General features: G+C 46.3%; 1 protein-coding gene across 1 annotated transcript in view; it reads right to left on the bottom strand.

Annotated features, from left to right (window-relative positions):
- ZFPM1 (zinc finger protein, FOG family member 1) overlaps window positions 1-21,278 on the bottom strand; it is a 93,006-nt gene that overhangs the window by 31,551 nt on the left and 40,177 nt on the right. The window contains exons 2-3 of the mRNA XM_070761828.1: window positions 15,608-15,742; window positions 11,163-11,240 (exon numbers count right to left, since the gene is read on the bottom strand). Coding sequence (XP_070617929.1) covers window positions 11,163-11,240; window positions 15,608-15,742 — 213 coding nt within the window. The remainder of the gene's footprint in view (window positions 1-11,162; window positions 11,241-15,607; window positions 15,743-21,278) is intronic.

A 21,278-nucleotide genomic window follows, 5' to 3' on the forward strand; every position in this document is an offset into this window, starting at 1 on the left:
CCAAGGACCACTGGGACCACTTTCACGGGCTTATGCCAGAGTCGTTGCAGCTCGATTTTCAGATCTTCGTATTTCACTAATTTCTCTAGCTGCTGCTTCTTCTTCTTCTTCTTCTTCTTCTTCTTCTTCTTCTTCTTCTTCTTCTTATTATTATTATTATTATTATTATTATTATTATTATTATTATTATAGATTTGTATGCCACCCCTCTCTGAAAATTCGGGAGAGTTTTTATTAATATAAAAATCAATAAAAAATATATAGTATATAAAAAAAGAGAAAGGAAGTAGGGGGAAAAAAGGCAGCGTGGCTTAGAGGAGAGACCAGCAAAGACTTTTTTTGGCAGGTTTGGGCTTTATACACACACCAGCTTCATCCACTGCACACTTTCCTCTAACTCAAACTGACATCAACACAATTGAGAGAGTCCAGAAGAAATATTTCACAAGAAGAGTCCTTCACTTCTCTTCTCACAACAGAATACCTCCGATTAGATAGCTTACAACTCCGACATTCATAAAATCATCTACCAAAATGTCCTTCCTGTTAGCGACTACCTCACCTTCAACCGCAACAACACACGAGCACGAAATAGATTTAAACTCAATGTCAGCCGCTCCAAACTAGACTGCAAAAAATACGACTTCAGCAATAGAGTGATCAACGCCAGGAATGCCCTACCTGGCTCTACTCCCAACCCCAAAACCTTTAACCTTAGACTATCTACAATTGACCTCTCCCCCTTCCTAAGGGGCCTGTAAGGGGCGTGAATGAGCGCGCCATTGTGTCTACGGTCCCTGTCCTAAAGCTCTATTGTCTTATATCATTACTTTTTTTATCATTACCTACCCAATGCTTATTTGTACAAATTACCAGCCTATTATTGTTTGACAAACCAAATAAAGAAATTAAAAATAAAATAAAAGGGCGGGGGGGGGGGCTTTTGTGAGCACCCTAAGGGTCCGGGGTCATCCTTAGGAAGGAACAAGGGCTCTGGGGAAACACCCCCCCCTTCTCCCTGCCTCAGTTTCCCGCCTGGCAGGGGAGGGGAGGCCGGCCTCCTGAGCGCTCTTGGTGGGGCAGCTGAGCAGATGGCTATCGCCTTGCCCTTTGAGATCGACTCTGGGGCCAGAGGGGAGGGCTCTGGCGCTCGGTCCACTGATCACTTCCATTAACTGATAAACAGGCATTTGTCACCTTTAAAAGGCGCCTCGATTAATCAGCCCAGGCGGGAAGCACCTTCACGAGGCTTCCAGGAAGGGGGGAAAAAACAGCCAAGCGGTTCCCCTCCCCATTTGCCCAGCAAGAGGTGTGAAGGTGGGAGCCCTTCAGAAACACCTGGGTTTAGAAAAAAACAACAACCCCAAACAAGCTATAGAAACATTCGTCCTCCCCCCCAAACACCCCCCCCCCCAATTAACAGTATTGCAGAACCCAGAAACGGTATGTAGGGCAGGCAAGAATAACAAGAGTTAGAAGGGGACTTGGGAGGTCTTCTGGTGAACCCCCTCCTATAGCAGGGAACCCTATTTACCTGTGATGGTGAACCCATGGCATGCGTGGCAGAAGTGGCACGCGGAGTCCTCTCTGTGGGTACCCGGGCTATAGGAAGCTGGTCTTCACTGCAGTGGAAAACGGACTGAACACTGCCAAAAAGCCTTTTGGGGGGCATTTTCAAGCTCTTTTGGGGCAAGTCTACGGAGAGGGGCGGCATACAAATTTAATAACTAACTAACTAACTAACTAACTAACTAACTAACTAACTAACTAACTAACTAACTAAATTTTCAGGCCATTTTTCAGCTGTTTTCAGGGCATTTTTCAGGCCAAAAACAGCCTGAAAAATGGCCCCAAAACCAGGCTGAAAACAGCCCTAAAATGGGCCACTTACCAAGCCATTTTGGGCCATTCCTAGGGCCAAAAAATGACCCGAAAACAGCCCCCAAACAGCCTAAAAACTATCCGAAGTAATGTCTGGAAGCAGCCCCCAAAATGGCCAAAAACAGCCAAAAAATCAGACATGCACATGGCAGCCAGCTGGTCTTTGGGTTTCTGGCACTCTGGTGTGCACAGGAGCACTCATATTCTGGTTTGGTCACTTGGTGCCGAAAAAGTTTGCCATCACTGCTATATTCCATTTCAGACAGGTGGTTAACCATCAATCCACCACTATCGCTCGATGCAGGAAGCACAAAATCTGGCGCGGCCCAGACCCAAAAGCCCCACCTGGTTTTTATTCTTCCCAATGCCCAGGCAAGCAGCTGGTCCCCAAGAATGCCTTGAAATTTCTACAACCAAGTGGGGTATTTACTGGAGCCCTCCCCCCCCCAATTTACATTTTCATCCTTGCTGGCTTGCTGGAGCCTCTCTGGGATAATATGCTAAGCTTCCTTCCATCTCAGCCCTGTTTGGGGAGGGGGCGAGAGGGAGCAGGAAAGCCCCCCCCCCCGTGCTCGGGGACGACTCCAGCGGCTGAGCTGCCGACTTGAGAGATGGGGAAACCAAACGCAAGAGGCTGTTTCATCGGCGGCAACGTTGCCCAAGTTAAGGATTATAAATTGGAGCTATCACAGATTTGCATATTGGGATTTTTAAAGCAGCCAAGACCCTTCCGAGCGAGCAAGGTCAAAGAGAAGATTAAAAAGGAGGGAAGGGAGAAAAAATAATCCCGTCGCTCTCGTTCCCCTCGACTCTCGCGTTGGGCCTGGCACCGCGGGCAGCCAAGGGTCTTCCTGCCCGTCTCTAACCACTAGGACCGGAGAAGGGAGGCTGCATCTACGGATTCAGAATGAACGCAGCCGCTTCTGCTAACTCAGGAGAGCTTTCAGGCTGGCCCCCAATGAGCCGCTCTTTAGAGATAGACTTCCTCTGAAGGTGGAGGTTCCACAGAATTCCCCTCGCCCCTAGCCACGCCAAGACCTCCCTGTCTCTCCCCATTCAACGCTCAGATTGGCATTTCAGGTGCCTTGGATGCCCTGGCTGGGTTATGTGTTGTTTTATTTTTTGGATTGGCTTTATTGTTTTATTTATTATTACAGTGATGCCTCATCTTACAAACGCCTCGTCATACAAACTTTTCGAGATACAAACCCGGGGTTTAAGATTTTTCTGCCTCTTCTTACAAACTATTTTCACCTTACAAACCCACCGTCACCGCTGGGATGCCCCGTCTCTGGACTTCTGTTGCCAGTGAAGCACCCGTTTCTGCGCTGCTGGGATTCCCCTGCTGACATTCCCCTGCAGCATCGCAAAAACACAGAAGTCCAGAGGTGGGGTTTCCCATGGAGGGGAGTCTCAGGGGAATCCCAGCAATGCAAAAACGGGCACTTTGGCTGGCAAAAGGGGTGAGTTTTGGGCTTGCACGCATTAATCGCTTTTCCATTGATTCCTATGGGAAACATGGTTTCGTCTTACAAACTTTTCACCTTAAGAACCTCATCCCGGAACCAATTAAGTTTGTAAGACAAGGTATCACTGTGTTGTTGTTGTTGTTGTTGTTGTTATTATTATTATTATTATTATCTATTGGATTTATAGGCCGCCCTTGTCCTTGTGGACTCATAGCCAGCTGTTTCTTTGCAGACGTGAGGGAATTCTGAGAAGACCCTCGTCCTTTCATCCTAGAAACATCAGCCACAATATATTTGTGATTGGCCTGATAGGAGCCTCTCAAGAGGAACCCGAACACAGAGCCCAAGCAACCAACAGGTCGGAATGGGCCCGTCCTCAGCCTCCCATCCTCTGGGGCACCTTTCCCAGGGCAGAGGGGGCCCACAGCTGCCTTTCCCCAAAAGTAGCCTCAAGAACTTGGTGCATGTCCCCCCAGGACGGAAGATGATGGGGCGTGGAGACCGCACGCTTGGTCCTTCAGGGCTCTCCAGATGCTGCAGAGGCCCCTCTCACAGCTGCCCTGGGCCTTGGTCAGCTACTGAGGGAGGCTCTGCTTAGCTCTGCCAACTTGGAGGCTGCTAAAGAAGGAAGGGGAGAGAGGAAGAAAGAGGGAGGCAGCGGGAAGGAAGGAGAGAGGGAGGGAGGGAAGAGAGGAAGGAAGAAGGAAGGAGAGGATAAGAGGGAGGGAGGGAAGGAAGGGTGATGGACGATGGAAGGAAGATCAGAGGAAGGGAGAGAGGGAAGGAAGGAAAGAAGAAGGAAGGAGAGGGATGGGAAGAAAGGAAGGTCAGAGGAAGAGAGGGAGGGAGGAAGGTGGAAGGAAGATCAGAGGGAGGAAGGGAAGGAAGGAAGGAAGGAGAGGATAAAAGGGAGGGAGGGAAGGGTGATGGAAGCTGAAAGAAAGATCAGAGGAAGAGAGGGAAGGAGGGAAGAAGGAAGATGGAAGGAAAATCAGAGGGGGGGAAGAAAGGGAGGAAGGAGAGGGATGAGAGGGAGGGAGGGAAGGAAGGAAGGAAGGAGAGGGATGGGTGGAAGGGCAAAAAGGAAAAAGGGAAGGGTGATGGATGATGGAAGGAATATCAGAGGAAGGGAGGGAGGGAAGGAAGGAAGGAAGGAGAGGGATGGGTGGAAGGGCAAAAAGGAAAAAGGGAAGGGTGATGGACGATGGAAGGAATATCAGAGGAAGGGAGGGAGGGAAGGAAGGAAGGGTGAGGGAAGCTGAAAGGAAGATCAGAGGGAAGGAGGGAAGAAGGAAGATGGAAGGAAGATCAGAGGGGGGGAAGAAAGGGGGGAAGGAGAGGGATGAGAGGGAGGGAGGGAAGGAAGGGTGATGGAAGGAAGATTAGAGGAACGAAAGAAGAAAGGAAGGAAGGAAGATCAGAAGAAGGGAGAGAAGGAGCGAGGGAGGAAGGGAAGGGAGGAAGGAAGGAAGGGAAGGTTGTTTTGCAAGGGCCCAAACTTGCTAGTTTCTGGAACAAAAGCCCCCCCCCCCCGGGCTTCTTCCCCCTCCGATCCCCGTGTCTCCAAGACTCCCCTGCCTGCCAGAGCTGACACATGGCGGATCCTGGCAGATAAAGGAGAAATTCAGGCTGCTGACAGTGTCCTCCTTTCCCTCCTTCCTTCCCTCCTTCTGCCATTGTCCTCCTGATAAGTGCGGTGCCTGCCTGGGGGCTGATAGAAGGCCTATCGCGGCGGTTAGCCCAGAGAGGAAGGGCTCTATCGCCTCCGCATCGCCGGACCCAGATCGACTCCCAGCCACACAGAAATTAATATCACTCCAATTACCGCAGCGGAGATGGGCTGGACGGAGAGATAATAAAATCTCTTTTACATAAAGAACGCAAGGAGCCAAACGGGGTTCAGTTATGGGAATTTTTTTTTTTGGGGGGGGGGGCATTTTCTAGGCCTGTTTATAGCCCCGGGGAAGGTAGAGGCCAATTAGGCAGGGTGGCAGGGTTTCTCCAGCAGGGAAGGAGGGCGGTCAGAACATAATTGGGGGGCCCTCGTCTCCTACTAACTGGGGCCTTTTGGGGTCCTAGAGGAGAATTATCTCCTGGGGCAGATGCTGGGTGGGGAATTCTGGGAGTTGAAGTCCAAATATCTTCAAGTTGCCAAGGTTGGGAAACATTGTCCTGGGGACTTTCCGAGCCGAGGTGGCACAATCTATGCCAGTCTTTCTCCACTGGGGCAACTTTTAAGTTTTGCGTGTTTCTATATTTTCTTTTATGTCCACTGAGAGCATCTGCACCAAGACAAATTCCTTGTGTGTCCAGTCACCCTTGGCCAATAAAGAATTCTATTCTATTCTATTTCAGTTCAGCTTTTACATGGAAACCACTTATGGACTTTTTGCTTGAGACTGGAAGAGGCGCTGTATTAATTCTGTGACAATTACAATTGTTTCATATCTCAAGAGCTAAAATGGTCACGTAACGTCAAAAACGTCATCAAAAAAGCACCACAAAGAATGTTCTTTCTGCACCAACTCAGGAAGCTCAAACTGCCCAAGGAGCTGATGATCCAGTTCTACAGAGGAATCATTGAGTCTGTCATCTGCACCTCTATTACTATCTGATTCGGTTCTGTAACCCGACAAGTCTGACACAGACTTCAGAGGAGAATCAGAACTGCAGAAAAAACAATTGCTGCCAACCCGCCTTTCATTGAGGACCTGTATACTGCACGAATCAAAAAGAGGGCCGTGAAAATATTGACTGACCCCTCGCATCCTGGACATCACTACAGATATTGACTGACCCCTCAAAATATCACTACAGAGCACTGCACACCAAGACAACTAGACACAAGAAGAGTTTCCCCCCGAACGCCATCACTCTGCTAAATAAATAATTCCCTCAACACTGTCAAACCATTTACTAAGTCTGCACTACTATTACTTTAGTCTTCTCTTCGTTCCTATCATCCTTTTCCTCCCACTTAGCACTGTATGATTGTAACTTGTTGCTTGTATCCTAAGATTTTTATTAATATTTATTGTTTCCTGGTTGCTTATTTGACCCCTATGACAATCATCAAGTGTTGTATCTCATGATCCTTGGCAAATGTCTCTTTTCTTTTATGTACCCTGAGAGCATCTGCACCAAAGACAAATTCCTTGTGTGTCCAATCACACTTGGCCAATAAGTACAGTAATTCTATTCTGATGATAGAAACACTCTTACTGAATGTCAAATCAAAAGGTGAATGTATTTTAGATCTGCAACTGTGTCAAAGAAAGTTGCAAATTGTTTTCTTTTGTTTTTTCCTCCCTCTTCTTTTATCCCTTGCACTTTACCCCTCTCCCTATTTATTTCCAATTTCTTCTTCTTTTTGTATACTTTATTTATGGAAGAAATTTAATGAAGTAATTAATTAAAGCATGTGCGGACTTCAACTCCCAGAATCCCCCAGCCTGCAGCACATCACTCATTTTGCAAGCTCTTTCCATTCGTTCTCCCTTGCATTTCCTAGGTGGCCCTTGGCCCTCGGGGGGGGGGGGGGGGGGAGAGTGTGGGGTTTCCCCTCTGGAAATGGGCTGGATAGTTTTCACTTTGTCCTCCTTAGTGAAGTTAAGAGTCCTAGACTGAGCATCCAATCAACAGGGAAGACTTGATAAACTGTTGGTTAAAGACTTTTGGTCTTCTCCGGGTCCCGTCAACTAAACAATGCCGCTTGGCGGGACCCAGGGGAAGAGCCTTCTCTGTGGCGGCCCCAGCCCTCTGGAACCAACTCCCCCCAGAGATTAGAATTGCCCCCACCCTCCTTGCCTTTCGTAAGCTACTTAAAACCCACCTCTGGCGCCAGGCATGGGAGAACTGAGATACGCTTTCCCCCTAGGCCTTTACAATTTTATGCATGGTATGTCTGTATGTATGTTTGGTTTTTATATTAATGGGTTTTTAATCGCTTTTATTATTGGATTATTATTGTACGCTGTCTTATTATTGCTGTTAGCCGCCCCGAGTCTCTGGATAATAATAATAATAATAATAATAATAATAATAATAATAATAATAATAATGAAAAAACCCACAGTATTTTGGAGGGTGGGAATGCCAACTGTTGCCCCCAGGATGCTTACAATACTTTGGGAAGGACATCCTGGCATGGTGGGCTAAGAACCATCACTGCCAGTGACCAGGCCAGCCTCCCACAGGCCGAAGGTCAAGGATGGGAAAGAGCAGATAAACCAAGGGGAAGGTGTGAACCTTCTGCAGATCTATTTCCGGCCAACACATCCAGGAAGAGCCAAGGACATCAGCCCGGCTGCAAACACACGCTTCCCTTCCTGGACAAGGAGCCAGATGTGGGGAGGGAAATTGGAGGAGAAAGAAAACCAGAGGGACGCCGGCAGAAAAGCTGCTCCAAAACAGCTGGGGAAAGAGTAGGGAGATGCCTCCACCTCATCTCCAGGTTGGGTGGGTCCCCAAACTGACCGGGGGGAAGCAGCGACGGGATCTACTGGTTTAAGAAACAGTCCGGGTGATTGTGCCTGACACACACACTGCACAAAAACTGGGCAGTAAAACAGCTGAGGTGCACAATCTGTTCTACTGCACGAATCAGCTGAGAAGATATAGGTCAGTAAAGGACAAGGGTGGGTGGGCAGGCCCACCTGACCATCGGAGGTACCGACTCGCCCGAGCTGGTAGAATCCCATCCCTGAGTGAAGAAGGAATTCAAAAAACAAAATGTAATTTAATTTATTCAATCCCGTAGGACTCAGGGTGGGTTACAACAATAAAAAAATAATGCAATAGTACAATAATAAAGGGGACACAATCTGAAGTTAGTTGGGGGAAAGATCAAAAGCAACGTGAGAAAATAATATTTTACTGAAAGAGTAGTAGATCCTTGGAACAAACTTACAGCAGAGGTGGTTGGTAAATCCACAGTAACTGAATTGAAACATGCCTGGGATAAACATATATCCATCCTAAGATAAAATACAGGAAGTAGTATAAGGGCAGACTAGATGGACCACGAGGTCTTTTTCTGCCATCAGTCTTCTAGGTTTCTATAAAAAGAAGTCGAACTTCAACAGTAGATTAAAACCCAATTATAACCCTAATGCAGTGTTTCCCAATCTTGGCAACTTGAAGATATTTGGACTTCAACTCCCAGAATTCCCCAGCCAGCGTTAGCAGCTTTTCAAAAAGCCAGTAAAGAGAGAGCAGTGCAAACATGGGACGGGGGGGGGGGGGGAGTTGGTTCCATAGAGCTGGGGCGGCAACAGAAAAGGCCCTGCCCCATGGTCCCTCAAACCTACATTTCGATTCTGTGCGATCTAATAGGCCTGTGGCAGGAGATTGTTCCGTAAAACCCATTAAGAACAACAGATAAAGTTATCCAAGCTCTAAGATCAGAAATTGGAGCAGAGATTATGTTGCATGGAGAAACTGCTTCTCTTTCTCTCTTTAGCAACTCTGGTGTTGTTGCAGTGATGGGTTATCAAAATATTTACTACCACACTGTGGGTGTGTATTAAGCATTTTGTTTCAACATCTTTCATTCCAAATTGGGTGCTCTGGGGTGGAGCTCCATTTTCGCTAGCCCACTGCGTTCACCCCTGTCTGGACAGTAGCCCACCCTTGTATTGTTGGCTTCACTGTGTATATAAGGCCTGTAAAGAATTTTAGGTGAGCATAGGTGTGTTTTTTTTAACCAGCCATGGGTACAAATGCACACATGTTCATCCATGCAAATGATACAATTTGAGAAGTTCAAAGATGCTGTAAGGCTATTGTTGGGTTTCTCCATGACCTCGGCCTAGCACCCTCTTGCAAAGTTATTGTTAAGGTAAAATAGAACCCTTTTCCACATACACATCCCTGAGCTGCTAGGAAAAAAGATGGAGGGATACACAAGGAACTGCCTTTAACTGTGTTGGGAAGTGTTGGTGTCTTGGCCCACACAATCTACTGAGAGGTGTCCAGCAATGGCTCTAGTCTAGAGGGAAAGAAGACACTTCCCAGCCTGGATCAACATACACTGGTCAAAAAAATAAAGGGAACCCTTAAACAACACCTAAGATAGAATACAGGAAATAGTATAAGGGCAGACTAGATGGACCATGATTTTTCTGCCATCAGTCTTCTATGTTTCTAACACAAGTAAATCAAACCCCTGTGAAATCAAACTGTCTACTTAGGAAGCAACACTGATTGACCATCAATTTCACATGTTGTTGTGCAAATGGAATAGTTGTGCAAATGAAACATTAAATGAGAATATTTCATTCATTCAGATCTAGGATGTGTTATTTGAGTGTTCCCTTTATTTTTTTGAGCAGTGTATGTTGAGCATCCATCCTTGAAACAAGACTAAGGGCAAGTCAGGATCCTTGGGTGGACCAAGGATGACATTTGACCTTTGGATGGTTACATGAAGAGAAGCTTTCCAACAAGCAGGTATCACCAAGGACCTTTAGCATACAAGGTGAGCACTGTGTGATGACACCAGCCGATGGACAACCAGATCCCTGGCCCCTTCCACTCCCTTTGGCCTACTCTAACAGGCCGGCTTAATCTTAAGTCTCGGGGTGCGCCTGGGATCTCCTGCCAGAGAGAGAGACATGCTTCCACAAGAGCTACTCCGAGCCCCTTCATTTACATCCAAGCTACTGTACACATCACCCCAATCGGAGCCACTGCCTATCTCGCCTCTATCTGAACTTCTGTTTTTACACTTCCGTATGTTCTATTAACAGATGGAGACTGGCACGCCCAACCGTTTCCCCGTAGACGGTGTCAGCTTACAGTTTAAAGTCCAAAGCAAACACCAGGAGCAAGATCCGGGTTTTCCTAAGCCTCTGAACTGGGACCTTCCATGGTAGTCACAGCTCCTGAACTTGCCTGAATTTGGGAGCTGTTTGGTGTGCCCCAATTACAGTAGACAGATGGCCACGATCAATATGTGGGAGAAAGCCATCAGATGGGACATTTCCTCCGCTAACTACTGTATAACTCTCCTCCTATATAGCCTGTTGATTCTGAGAAATGGCGCTTCCCTTCGGAGATGTTCCAAGCAAGCCAACCGAAGTTTTTAAAGATCAGTGCTGGAAGAGAATTCGTATGCCAAAGGTTGGTATCCTCTAACCTTTCGCAGCTGGGCAGAACCAAGTTGAATGGAGTTCTCAGAACTGCAGAAAAAGCAAAAATCTGCCAACCTGCCTTCCCTTGAGGACCTGTAGACTGCACGAGTCAAAAAGAGGGCTGTGAAAATATTTACTGACCCCTCGCATCCTGGACACAAACTGCTTCAACTCCTACCCTCAAAACGTCGCTACAGAGCACTGCACACCAAGACAACTAGACACAAGAAGAGTTTTTTCCCCGAGCGCCATCACTCTGCTAAACAAATAATTCCCTCAACACTGTCAGACTTTTTACTAAGGCTGCAATAGTATTATTAGTACTTTTTTCTCATCATTCCCAACATCCATCTCCTCTCACTTATGACTGTGTGACTGTAACTTGTTGCTTTATCCATAAGATTTTTATTAATATTGATTGTTTCCTCATTGCTTATTTGACCCCAATGACAATCATTAAGGGTGGTACCTCATGATTCTTGACAAATGTCTCTTTTTTTCATTTATGTCCACTGAGAGCATCTGCACCAAAGCCAAATTCCTTGTGTGTCCAATCACACTCGGCCAATCAAGAATAAAGAATCAACACACAAAGCGAAGCATCCAGCTTTCATGGTTACCGTCTTATTCTGTACCGAGAACCGGGCGCTTTTGAGAAAAGGGAAGAGAGGAGATCTACCTGGTCCCGTCCATAGCTCGATCTCTGGCGTTTGTGGTTTCTCTGACTCTTCTAGATTCTCCTCTTTGGACTCAGCCTCTGAAATCAAAAGAGGAAACATCACAATCGCACTTCAAAACCCACAAAGTTGATACGATCGGTGGTTGGCGAGGGCAGGAGATTCCTGCTCAGCTGTTTGCCTGTCTCCATCTCAGATAGAGTGGCCATAAAGGCTTCGAGGTGGGCACCAGAAAGCAAAGTCTTCAGAGGGGAAGCACGAAAAAGGTCCACGTGGGAACGTCTCCCATTAGGACTTAGTTTTTCCATGGTTTCCTTGTATCTCTTTCTTCTTCCTGCAGGAAATAATTTAAGGAAATAGAACCTCATACTTCCCTACGACCAATAAGGGCCCACAGAGTTGGCCTTCTCCAGGTGGTCCTGTCCGCCAAACAATGTTGGTTGGCGGGGCTCAGGGAAGGGCCTTCTCTGTGGTGGCTACGGAAGGGCCTTCTCTGTGGTGGCTACGACACTTTCAAACTAACTGCTTCTGGAGATGCGTGTTAACCTAAACCTACTCGACTTCCGGAAAGTCATCAAGACCTGGCTTTTCTGGCCAGGCCTGGGACCATGAATGAATGATAGCATGCATGGATTTTTAGGGTTATAATGTGCACTGCTCAAAAAAATAAAGGGAACCCTTAAACAACACAATATCACTCCAAGTAAATCAAACTTCTGTGAAATCACATTGTCCACTTAGGAAGCAACACTGATTGACCATCAATTTCACCTGCTGTTGTGCACATTCAACTTTGTACAGAACAAAGTATTCAATGAGAATATTTCATTCATTCAGATCTAGGATGGGTTCTTTGAGTGTTCCTTTTGTTTTTTTGAGCAGTATATTTTACAGTGATTTATTGTATTTGTTGTTCCTCTTTATTCTATATTGCTGGTATTTATTGTCATTACTGTGAGCCACCCAGAGTCCAATTGGATTTGGGCGGTAGATATATGCCATAAATAAATAAATCCCATAAATAAATAAACCAAAGGAGCTAGGGTAAAAAAAAACCTATGGGGGCTTTGAGTTGGCACAAAAAATTGTCACCAAGTGGGTGTGAAGGATTTTTCTCGCCCTTTTTCTCTCTCTCAATCCTCCCTTGCTTGGAAGCCTCACTGAAATTTATTTATTTGCTTATTTGGCTCCAGGTTCTTTCCTGAGTCAAAGCCAAGGATCTACTGAGGATATATGCGTTATAGATTAAGTTTATAAGGCCACCCAATTCCATAAGGACCCCAGGCAGCGGACAATGATAAAATCACCGCTAAATAAAAGAGAGAGAGAGAGAGGGAGAGAGAGAGAAATAGTTTCACATCAATCTTTTTTCCTTAAACGCCAGATGGCCCAATTCTTCTCAACACCAGTGTGTTAACTCAGCAGATGGACGGCATCAATTCACAGTGAAAGTGGATAGATGATGGTTTTTATTAGATGAAGAAGTCACTTGGGGAGAAGGTGAGCCAGGGGAAAAGTTATACATAGCACCCTTCTCTTTATAGCCGCGGAGAGGGGCGGCATACAAATCCAATAAATAAATAAATAAATAAATAAATAAAATAAATAAATAAATAAAGAGTTTTTTTTCAAAATGTGGTCCCCATGCTAAGGTTTCACTCCGTTCTTCCGCCTGATAAAGTACAGTCCTCTTCTTCTTTTATTTATTTCTTGTTTTTTTATCTTTAAGCATCACAACATTTTCCCCACAAATCTACATCCAAATTTCATACTTTTCATTGTCCCGATTCTTAAGTCTTTTCTACACTGTAACACTGTTTTTCTCTTATTTTTTCCATCCAGTCGTACCATTTAGTCCAACCTTTATAATAATCCGACTCATTTTGTCCTTTCAATTCTATTGTTAATTTGTCCATTTCTGCACACCTGTATATTTTATCAATATCAATCGGACCAGAATACTTTCGGGACCGCCTTCTGCTGCATGAATCCCAGCGACTGATTAGGTCCCACAGAGTTGGCCTTCTTGGGGTCCTGTCGACGAAGCAATGCCATCTGGCGGGACCCAGGGGAAGAGCCTTCTCTGTGGCAGCCCCCACCCTCCTTGCCTCCACCTGTCAATTGCAAAAGGCCGCTTTACTGGGATCGGCAAACATAATTCGCCGCTACATCACGCAGTCCTAGGTGCTTGGGAAGCGCCCGACTGCTGATGAAATACGAAATCCAGCATAGTGATCTCATTTGCTGTGTTGTATTGACATAATAATAATAAATAATAACTATTAAACCTGGGGAGGGCAGGAGCTGGAGTTGCCCCCAACCCCAGCCTCCCCTCGGCTGATTGATCCCAAGAAGAAGCACCTTCCGGGGCCGGGTTCACCTGGGCTGCCCTCGGAGCAACCGAAAGCCATTATTCTCCCCATTAGCCTGCGGGTTGAGATAAGCCGATCTGGGAAGGTGGCGTGAGAGATTCGTGGGCACAGGGCATGTTTGCCTTTCGAACGCTTGCTCCCGAGCCCCATAAACGGCGTCCAGGACAGGGGTGGGTCTGCGTCCGTTGCCTGACGTCACCAGCTGCGGGCGATTGTTATTATTAATACAGGTGACCAGGGTGGGGAGGGAGATGATTAATATCAAATCAATCGGTGGGTATAAAAGTCCCATTATTTGGGGCTATAAATCAAAGCGGCTGGCATATTGATTGTTATCCATCCTGCTGAAAGCTTCTTGCTATGCACCACGGGAGCAACAGTTATTGCAGGCGGTCTCTTATCACGCACTATCGCCTCCTTTTATCACGGGCGCTAGTGCCAGGTGCGCCGCTCAGCCGGGAAGGGGGGGGGAGATCTCGATTCTTTTTTTCCCTCTCTGTCTCCTTCTCCCTCCCTCTCTCTCCTTCGAAGAGAGCTTCAATATCTGATTAAAACCCCCTCCTCTCTCTTCCCTTCACAGGCCGGCTGGGTGGGATAAAGTCTGCCACTGCCTTGGCCTTTCAAAAGCCCCCAACCAAGAAGATCTATCTGTCTATGTATCTATGTATCTATGTATCTATGTATCTATGTATCTATGTATCTATGTATCTATCTATCTATCTATCTATCTATCTATCTATCTATCTATCTATCTATCTATCTATCTATCTATTTATCTATCTATGTATCTATCTATGAATCTATCTATGTATCTGTTCTGTCTGGGTGCCCCCAGACTTCAACACCAACTGGAAAAAGCAGCCAGACACGCTGGTAAAAGCAAAAGTACTTTATAGTTTGAAAAATAAACACAGAGAAAAACCTGTTCTTCCCAACAGGCAGGCTATGAGACTTCACAGCAGAGTCCTGATGGCCAGACAATACAGCAGGCTTCTTGCTGGCACAACCACCACTGTAGAGAATAAGACCCACACCTTTTCCCCCCAAGGCTTCAGTATTCAAAGTCACAAACCAGAATTCCAAGACGCCAAAGATCACAGCCAGGTCCCAGGACTCCCAAAGATAATACTCCACAAGCCAGGAAGGGTGGGTCTGCCTTTTCAGCCTTTCCAGAGAGCACCACACCCAAACCCAGCTGTTGCCTCTTTAGTGCTGAAAGTACCTGGCTAATTGTCCCCTTCGTTGTGTTGCTCTTCTCTGCCGGAGATCGATGATTGCTTGTGCATTTTCATCTAAGGCATCCAGGCTGCTTGCTGGGGAGAGCTCCCCCTCGGGGGACTCTGGCTGTCCTCCCTCTCCCTCAGCCTGAGATTCCTCCTCCCCGTCTGCCTGAACCTCCTGTTCCTCATCCTCCCCCTCTGAGCAGGAAGCCGGCAGAGGATCAGCCGTTCCCTGAGGGGCCTCAGACGGAATCACAATAGTATCTATCTATGTATCTATCTATCCAGGTATCTATCTATGTATCTATCTATCTATGTATCTATGTATCTATCTATCTATGTATCTATGTATGTATCTATGTAACTATCTATCTATGTATCTATCTATCTAGGTATCTATGTATCATCTATATCTATCTATCTATCTATCTATCTATCTATCTATCTATCTATCTATCTATCTATCTATCTATCTAACTATCTATCTAGGTATCTATCTATCTAGGTATCTATCTATCTAGGTATCTATGTATCATCTATATCTATCTATCTATCTATCTATCTATCTATCTATCTATCTATCTATCTATCTATCTATCTATCTATCTATCTATCCATCCATCCATCCATCCATCCATCCATCCATCCATCCATCCATCCATCCATCTCAGGGTGGCGAACAACATTGAATACAACCATATGTAAGAAATCTAAAGAACTATACAAGATTATGGAAATTTACTATTTTTTTAAAAAAAATACTCCATGTACAATCACACACATTCATCCAATCCAATCATGTCTAGTACCCCTCCCTCCCCCACCCCCACTGGGCAAGGAATCCAAGGCACTCACTCTCGCTACATGGGGAGCCTGCAGAGTCGCCTTCCACGGAGCCGTCATGATCCGAAGCGCTTCCTTCCTTCTCGGACAGGCAGTCGTCTTCCAGAAGGTCCCCTGTTCCTTCTTCTTCCATCTCACCCAAGGCGCCTGCAGGAGACACAAAAAGACCCCGGTTAGACGAGGTGCCCATCTCTCCTCTTTCAACACCCAGCAGGGCTGACCAAGGAATTCTGGGAGTTGAAGTCTACAGGGGCTTAAAGTTGCCAAGGTTTGTCCCCACCCCAATCTAGAAGCAGCATTGCAGGACCCCTACAGTATGTTGTCATCACAAGTATACGGATAGGGTGTCATCAGTACAAGGGTGTCGATGACACCTCATCCGTATGACACTGGCTCATACACGAATGTAGGGCGCTGAGTAAATCCATGTCAACAGAGACGGCGTTTAAGGGGTGACTTGATCGAAGTATATAAAATCGTGCATGGGATGGAAAAGGTGGATAGAGAAAAATCCTTTTCTCTATCACCCAATACTAGGACGAGGGGGCCTTCCCTAAAGGTCATAGGTAAGAAAGCGAGGACAAATAAAGGGAAATATATTTCTTCACCCAGAGGGTTGTTGGTTTATGGAATTCCCTTCCAGAAGAGGTCGTGACAGCTGTCAGCCTTGATAGCTTCAAGGCAGGATGAGACATATTCATGGATGCCAAGTGTATCGGTGGTTATTGAAACGGATGACCATGTGCCGCCACTATGTTGGTGTAGGCAGGCAGGATTCCCTTGGGTCCCACTTGTTGGGGGTCAAGGGAAAGGGAGGGTCTTGCCTTCTCTTTCTGCTCAAGATCCCCTTGGACCATTGGTGGGCCACTGTGGGCCACAGAATGCTGGACTCGATGGGCTTTGGCCCGATTCAGCAGGGCTCGTCTTAGGTTCTTATGTTCTTATGGTGGGCCAGGCCTCCTAGATCAGGAGAAGGCTCACATGCCCCATCTAGAACCTTCAAGGACTTGGAACTCATCAGAAGAAGAAGCCACATCTCAATCCTCCACAGGTCTGTAGAGAACGTCGGAACCTCAGGAGGCCACGATTCCAAGGAGATGGAACTTCTCGATTGTCTCTGATCGGGTGACTCCAAAGCCAGCTATGTTAGCAAATTATGGCTAGATTGAGCCACCTTCATGCTGGTCCAGGGACCGTGGGGGTCCCTCTATCTGCCCACCCGCATCCCAGGGGAAGGGGAGAGGGCAAGAGAAGCATTAGGGAAGGACCGAGGGGGTTAACTTTATCAGAACCAGGAGCGTGGAGGCGTGAAAGAAAAAATTAGCCTAACGAATTTACAGTGAGAGAAACGATTTGTTAGCGAGCGATTGTTTCTGAATATTATCAGAGCTTCTTTAATTGTGCTGGAACAGAAATTAGTAGCATTAGAATAAATTGCCTTTTCTTCTCTGGCAAGCTCTTTATTCACGCTCATTGTTTTCTGCTTTGTATAGATTATGGGCCCTTTGTTCTCGCAGAGTAAATATACATGCCTGAAGTCTCCGAGAGTGGCTGAGGTCTAGAAAAATGCAGGGTGCGTGTGTGTGTGTGTCTCTCCTCTTCTAGGGGGGCACTTTCCTTTCCTTGGGGGTGCATGGGGGGCAGATACAGGGTGCAGGATCATTTCAAGAAAGAGGGCAGGCTGATTAGAAACATAGAAAATTGACGGCAGAAAAAGACCTCCTGGTCCATCTAGTCTGCCCTTATACGATTTCCAGTATTTTATCTTAGGATGGGTCTATCTTTATCCCAGGCATGTTTCAATTCAGTGACTGTGGACTTACCAACCACGTCTGCTGGAAGTTTGTTCCAAGCATCTACTACTCTTTCGGTAAAATAATATCTTCTCATGTTGCTTCTAATCTTTCCCCCAACTAACCTCAGAGGGGCTACAAGAACAATCTGAGGTTAGTTGGGGGAAAGATTAGAAGTAACATGAGAAAATATTATTTTACTGAAAGAGTAGTAGATGCTTGGAATAAACCTCTACCGGACGTGGTTGGTAAATCCACAGAAAAAGAGAAAAACTTGCCCCATGAATCCCAGCGACCGGTGAGGTGCCACAGAGTCGGCCTTCTACACGTCCCGTCAATTAGACAATCATTTGGCGGGATCTAGGGAAAGAGCCTTCTCTGTGAGGGCCCCGGCCCTCTGGAACCAGCTCCCCCCCCTCCCCCCCGGAGATTTGTCCTGCCCCCACCCTCTTTGTTTTTTGTATGAGTCTAAAGACTCACCCATGTTGCCAGGCTTGGGGTCATTAGATTCTGCCCCCTGGCCGATGAATGTATAGTGGGTTTGTTAATTGAATGGATATATGTGTATTTTAATTGGCTCTTTAGGTTTTAGATGTAACTCTTAATTTTAATTAATTGGATTTCGATGTATATTGTCTTTTTCATGTGTTGTAATCCGGCCCGAGTCCTTGGAAAGGGGCAGCATGCAAGTCCAATTAATAAATAAATAAATAAACATGAAAATCCCAGTTTGGTGGAAGTTTACACTGTTCAACCTTACTTTGATTTTTTTTTTTTGAAAAGAGGTTGATTGCTTTTTTTGGTCATGAAGGAAGCCTAGGGAATGCAAACACACTCATGGGATACAGAAAGATTCACCCAAAGGTCCAGTGGTTGGCCAAGGAGCGGATGGAGAGACCTCTAGTGCCCACAAGTCCAGGGGTGGATATCTCCATTTATTTCTGAAGGCCAAATATTGGGGTGTCACTTCCTATCTTGTGACCTACCCATTGCCTTCCGCCAGGATACAGTTAGAGATCTGTGATTTATGGCCCAGCCTGATAAGTTAACTCCGCCAACTGTGGCTTATCCAGAAAACCACAACTTCACATAACGTGTAACCCATTTGAGGCTTATGAGCTGTAATTTATGACTTAAAAACTGCCGCTACATAATCGGGGGGATCTCTTGGTGGAACCTGGACTTTTAACTCAACAAAAGAACAATCACAAGTTTTTTCTTCTTGGGGGAAAAAACACAGGGAGATTGTGATCCCACTATATAGAGCGCTGGTGAGACCCCATTTGGAAGAGGTTTATTGATATTGATGAAATTGAACGGGTCCAAAGACGGGCGACAAGAATGACGGAAGGTTTTAAGCATAAAACTGATCAAGAAAGACTTCATGAACTCCATCTGTATAGTCTGGAGGACAGAGGGGAAAGGGGGGACATGATCGAAGCATTTCAATATGTCAAAGGGTTAAATAAGGTTCAGGAGAGAAGTGTTTTTTATAGGAAAGTGAACACAAGAACAAGGGGGCACAATCGGAGGTTAGTTGGAGGAAAGATCAGAAGCAAGGTGGGAAAATATTATTTTACTGAAAGAGTAGTAGATCCTTGGAACAAACTTCCAGCAGATGTGATAAATTGGTAAATCCACAGGAACTAAATTGAAACATGTCTGGGATAAACATAGATCCATCCTGAGATAAAATACAGGAAATAGTACAAGGGCAGACTAGATGGACCAGGAGGTCTTTTTCTGCTGTCAACGTTTCTATGTTTCTGCAAAAGCTATTATTCCGGGGGTCCCCTCCGCCATTCGTTTGCCCCCACCCCGAAAACCCTCCTGACTTTCCTGGACCGAGCTGGGCTCTTCTTTTGGAAGGCAGGAGGGAGAAAGGAGGTGAAAGAGAAAGGGAAGAGTGTGGAAGAGGTGTGGAAGGGAGGAAGGAGGGAAGGGAGGGAGGGAGCGGAGTTGGGCGTGATGTCGGTGGGATTGCTCGGAGCCTTGGAGGAGTTATCACTTCACACAGACTCCCTCCGTCAGCCTGATCTGTCTATTCTTCATTAAGCAAATACGCTGAAATGGAAATGAAAACATAATAGCTATTTGATTTTGGGCGAGATATTTTGCATATTGGCTCACTGCTGATAGTGGAATTTCATCAACTCCCTTTTTTCATGCTTTAAAACTGAATTACTAAAGGCTGGCTTTGTGGGGGGGGGGGAGAGAGGAGAAGGGGCGCCAGAGACACTCTCCCTCCCCAGATCCTCCCGCTCAGACGATTAAACTGGGGTTCCTTCCCTCCCCCCATCTTCTCCTCTCTCTTCACACCCCCCCCCCCCAGGTTTCTTTTTTTCTAAGTTGCAGGTATTGTAAAGGGAGAATTGGGGCAAATCTGAGATGATGGGGCCACGTTATCCCAGCAGATGCTCACTGGTTTTTTGCCCCTTTTGTGAACTTTGCAGGGAGGGGGGGAGATGGAGGAATGAGGATATGTCCATGTACAGAGAGAGAAAGAGAGAAGGAAAGAGAAAGAGAGAGAGAGAGAGAAAGAAAGAGAGAGAGAGAAAGAGGGAGAGAGAGAGAGAAAGAAAGAGGGAGAGAGAGAAAAAAAGAGGGAGAGAGAGAGAGAGAAAGAAGGAGACAGAGAGAGAGAGAGAGAAAGAAAGAAAGAGGGAGAGAGAGGGAGAGAAAGAAGGAGACAGAGAGAGAGAGAGAGAAAGAAAGAAAGAGGGAGAGAGAGGGAGGGAGAGGGAGGGAGAGAGAGAGAAAGAAAGAGGGAGAGAGGGAGAGGGAGAGAGAGAGAGAGAGAGAGAGAGAGAGAGAAAGAGAGAGAGAAGCCCAGCATTCGCAAAATCCCCCAATGAATATGTTCTGCAGCAGGAGGTCTATCCTATATGTGTGTGTGTGTGGGGGGGTATTGATTCCTGGGCACGAGATGTGGGTCCTCCAAGCCATGAATCCGACTGATCTGGGACAAGGCCATTCCCTTTCATTTCTGGTCAGAGCAGCTGGCCACCTCTGGCAACAGTTAAACCAGGATCAAACGTAGCTAGTTCTTGGCAGAGAATTTGCAAAATTTTCCCAGAAACTCCAGAAGATTTTGCCTGCTACCTCTGGTGGGCTAGAGTTAAGTGCCCTCTGAGCTTGCTGGTTTTCCTCCAGACATTTAATTGCCAAACTAGGTAACGACATCAGTTCGGAGGATTCCAGAGTTACGGAAATTCTGGTTTTCCAGGGTAAGAAACAAGCAAGATGGGACTAATTGGAAAATTGAGGAAGTGAGATAGACAGGAGACTCTCCCCAACACCCCCTCACCTGGAAACACCAAGAAATACATTTAACCGAGAATCCTAATTTCTCTTTCCTGTCTGACTTCCAGAGAGTGCTCCCTTTTACTCTTTGTTCATACGCCTATTGCCCCCCAGTAAGGAGAAACAAGGCTGTCCCCCCTTCCTGGCAAGTCAACTCAACCTTCCTTCCAAAACCTTCACAAAGGCCGAGTTCGAATCACCAATTTCCCCCTTTTCTCCAAACGCTGCCGCCAACCGAGCATGTGGCGTGCTAAAAGAAAGGTGCCTTGTCGATCCAAAGCAGCCGAGTTAATTTCCTGGAAAAACAGCCCTTTCGAGGACTTGCATTTATAGTCATGCAGTATTTAGCTCCTCAGCTAAAAACTAATTGCAATGAAATTGCTGGCTTCTGGGTGGGTCCATTGTGGGACAAGTGAGAGATTAAAAAAAATGCCTGGTGGCTCTTAAGAAAAACCAGGGGAGTGTGGAAGAAAGGGGCTTCAAGGTCCTGTGACTGGCTTAAAGGTGGCCAACTTGATTGACATTGACTCATGTCAAGGGTTTGGGTTAGGGTGCCTGCCCTCTCCTTGCCTCAAAGAGAGACAATT

The sequence above is a fragment of the Erythrolamprus reginae genome, chromosome 9, assembly GCF_031021105.1.
Source record: "Erythrolamprus reginae isolate rEryReg1 chromosome 9, rEryReg1.hap1, whole genome shotgun sequence".
In the NCBI taxonomy this organism is placed as follows: Eukaryota; Metazoa; Chordata; class Lepidosauria; order Squamata; family Dipsadidae; genus Erythrolamprus; species Erythrolamprus reginae.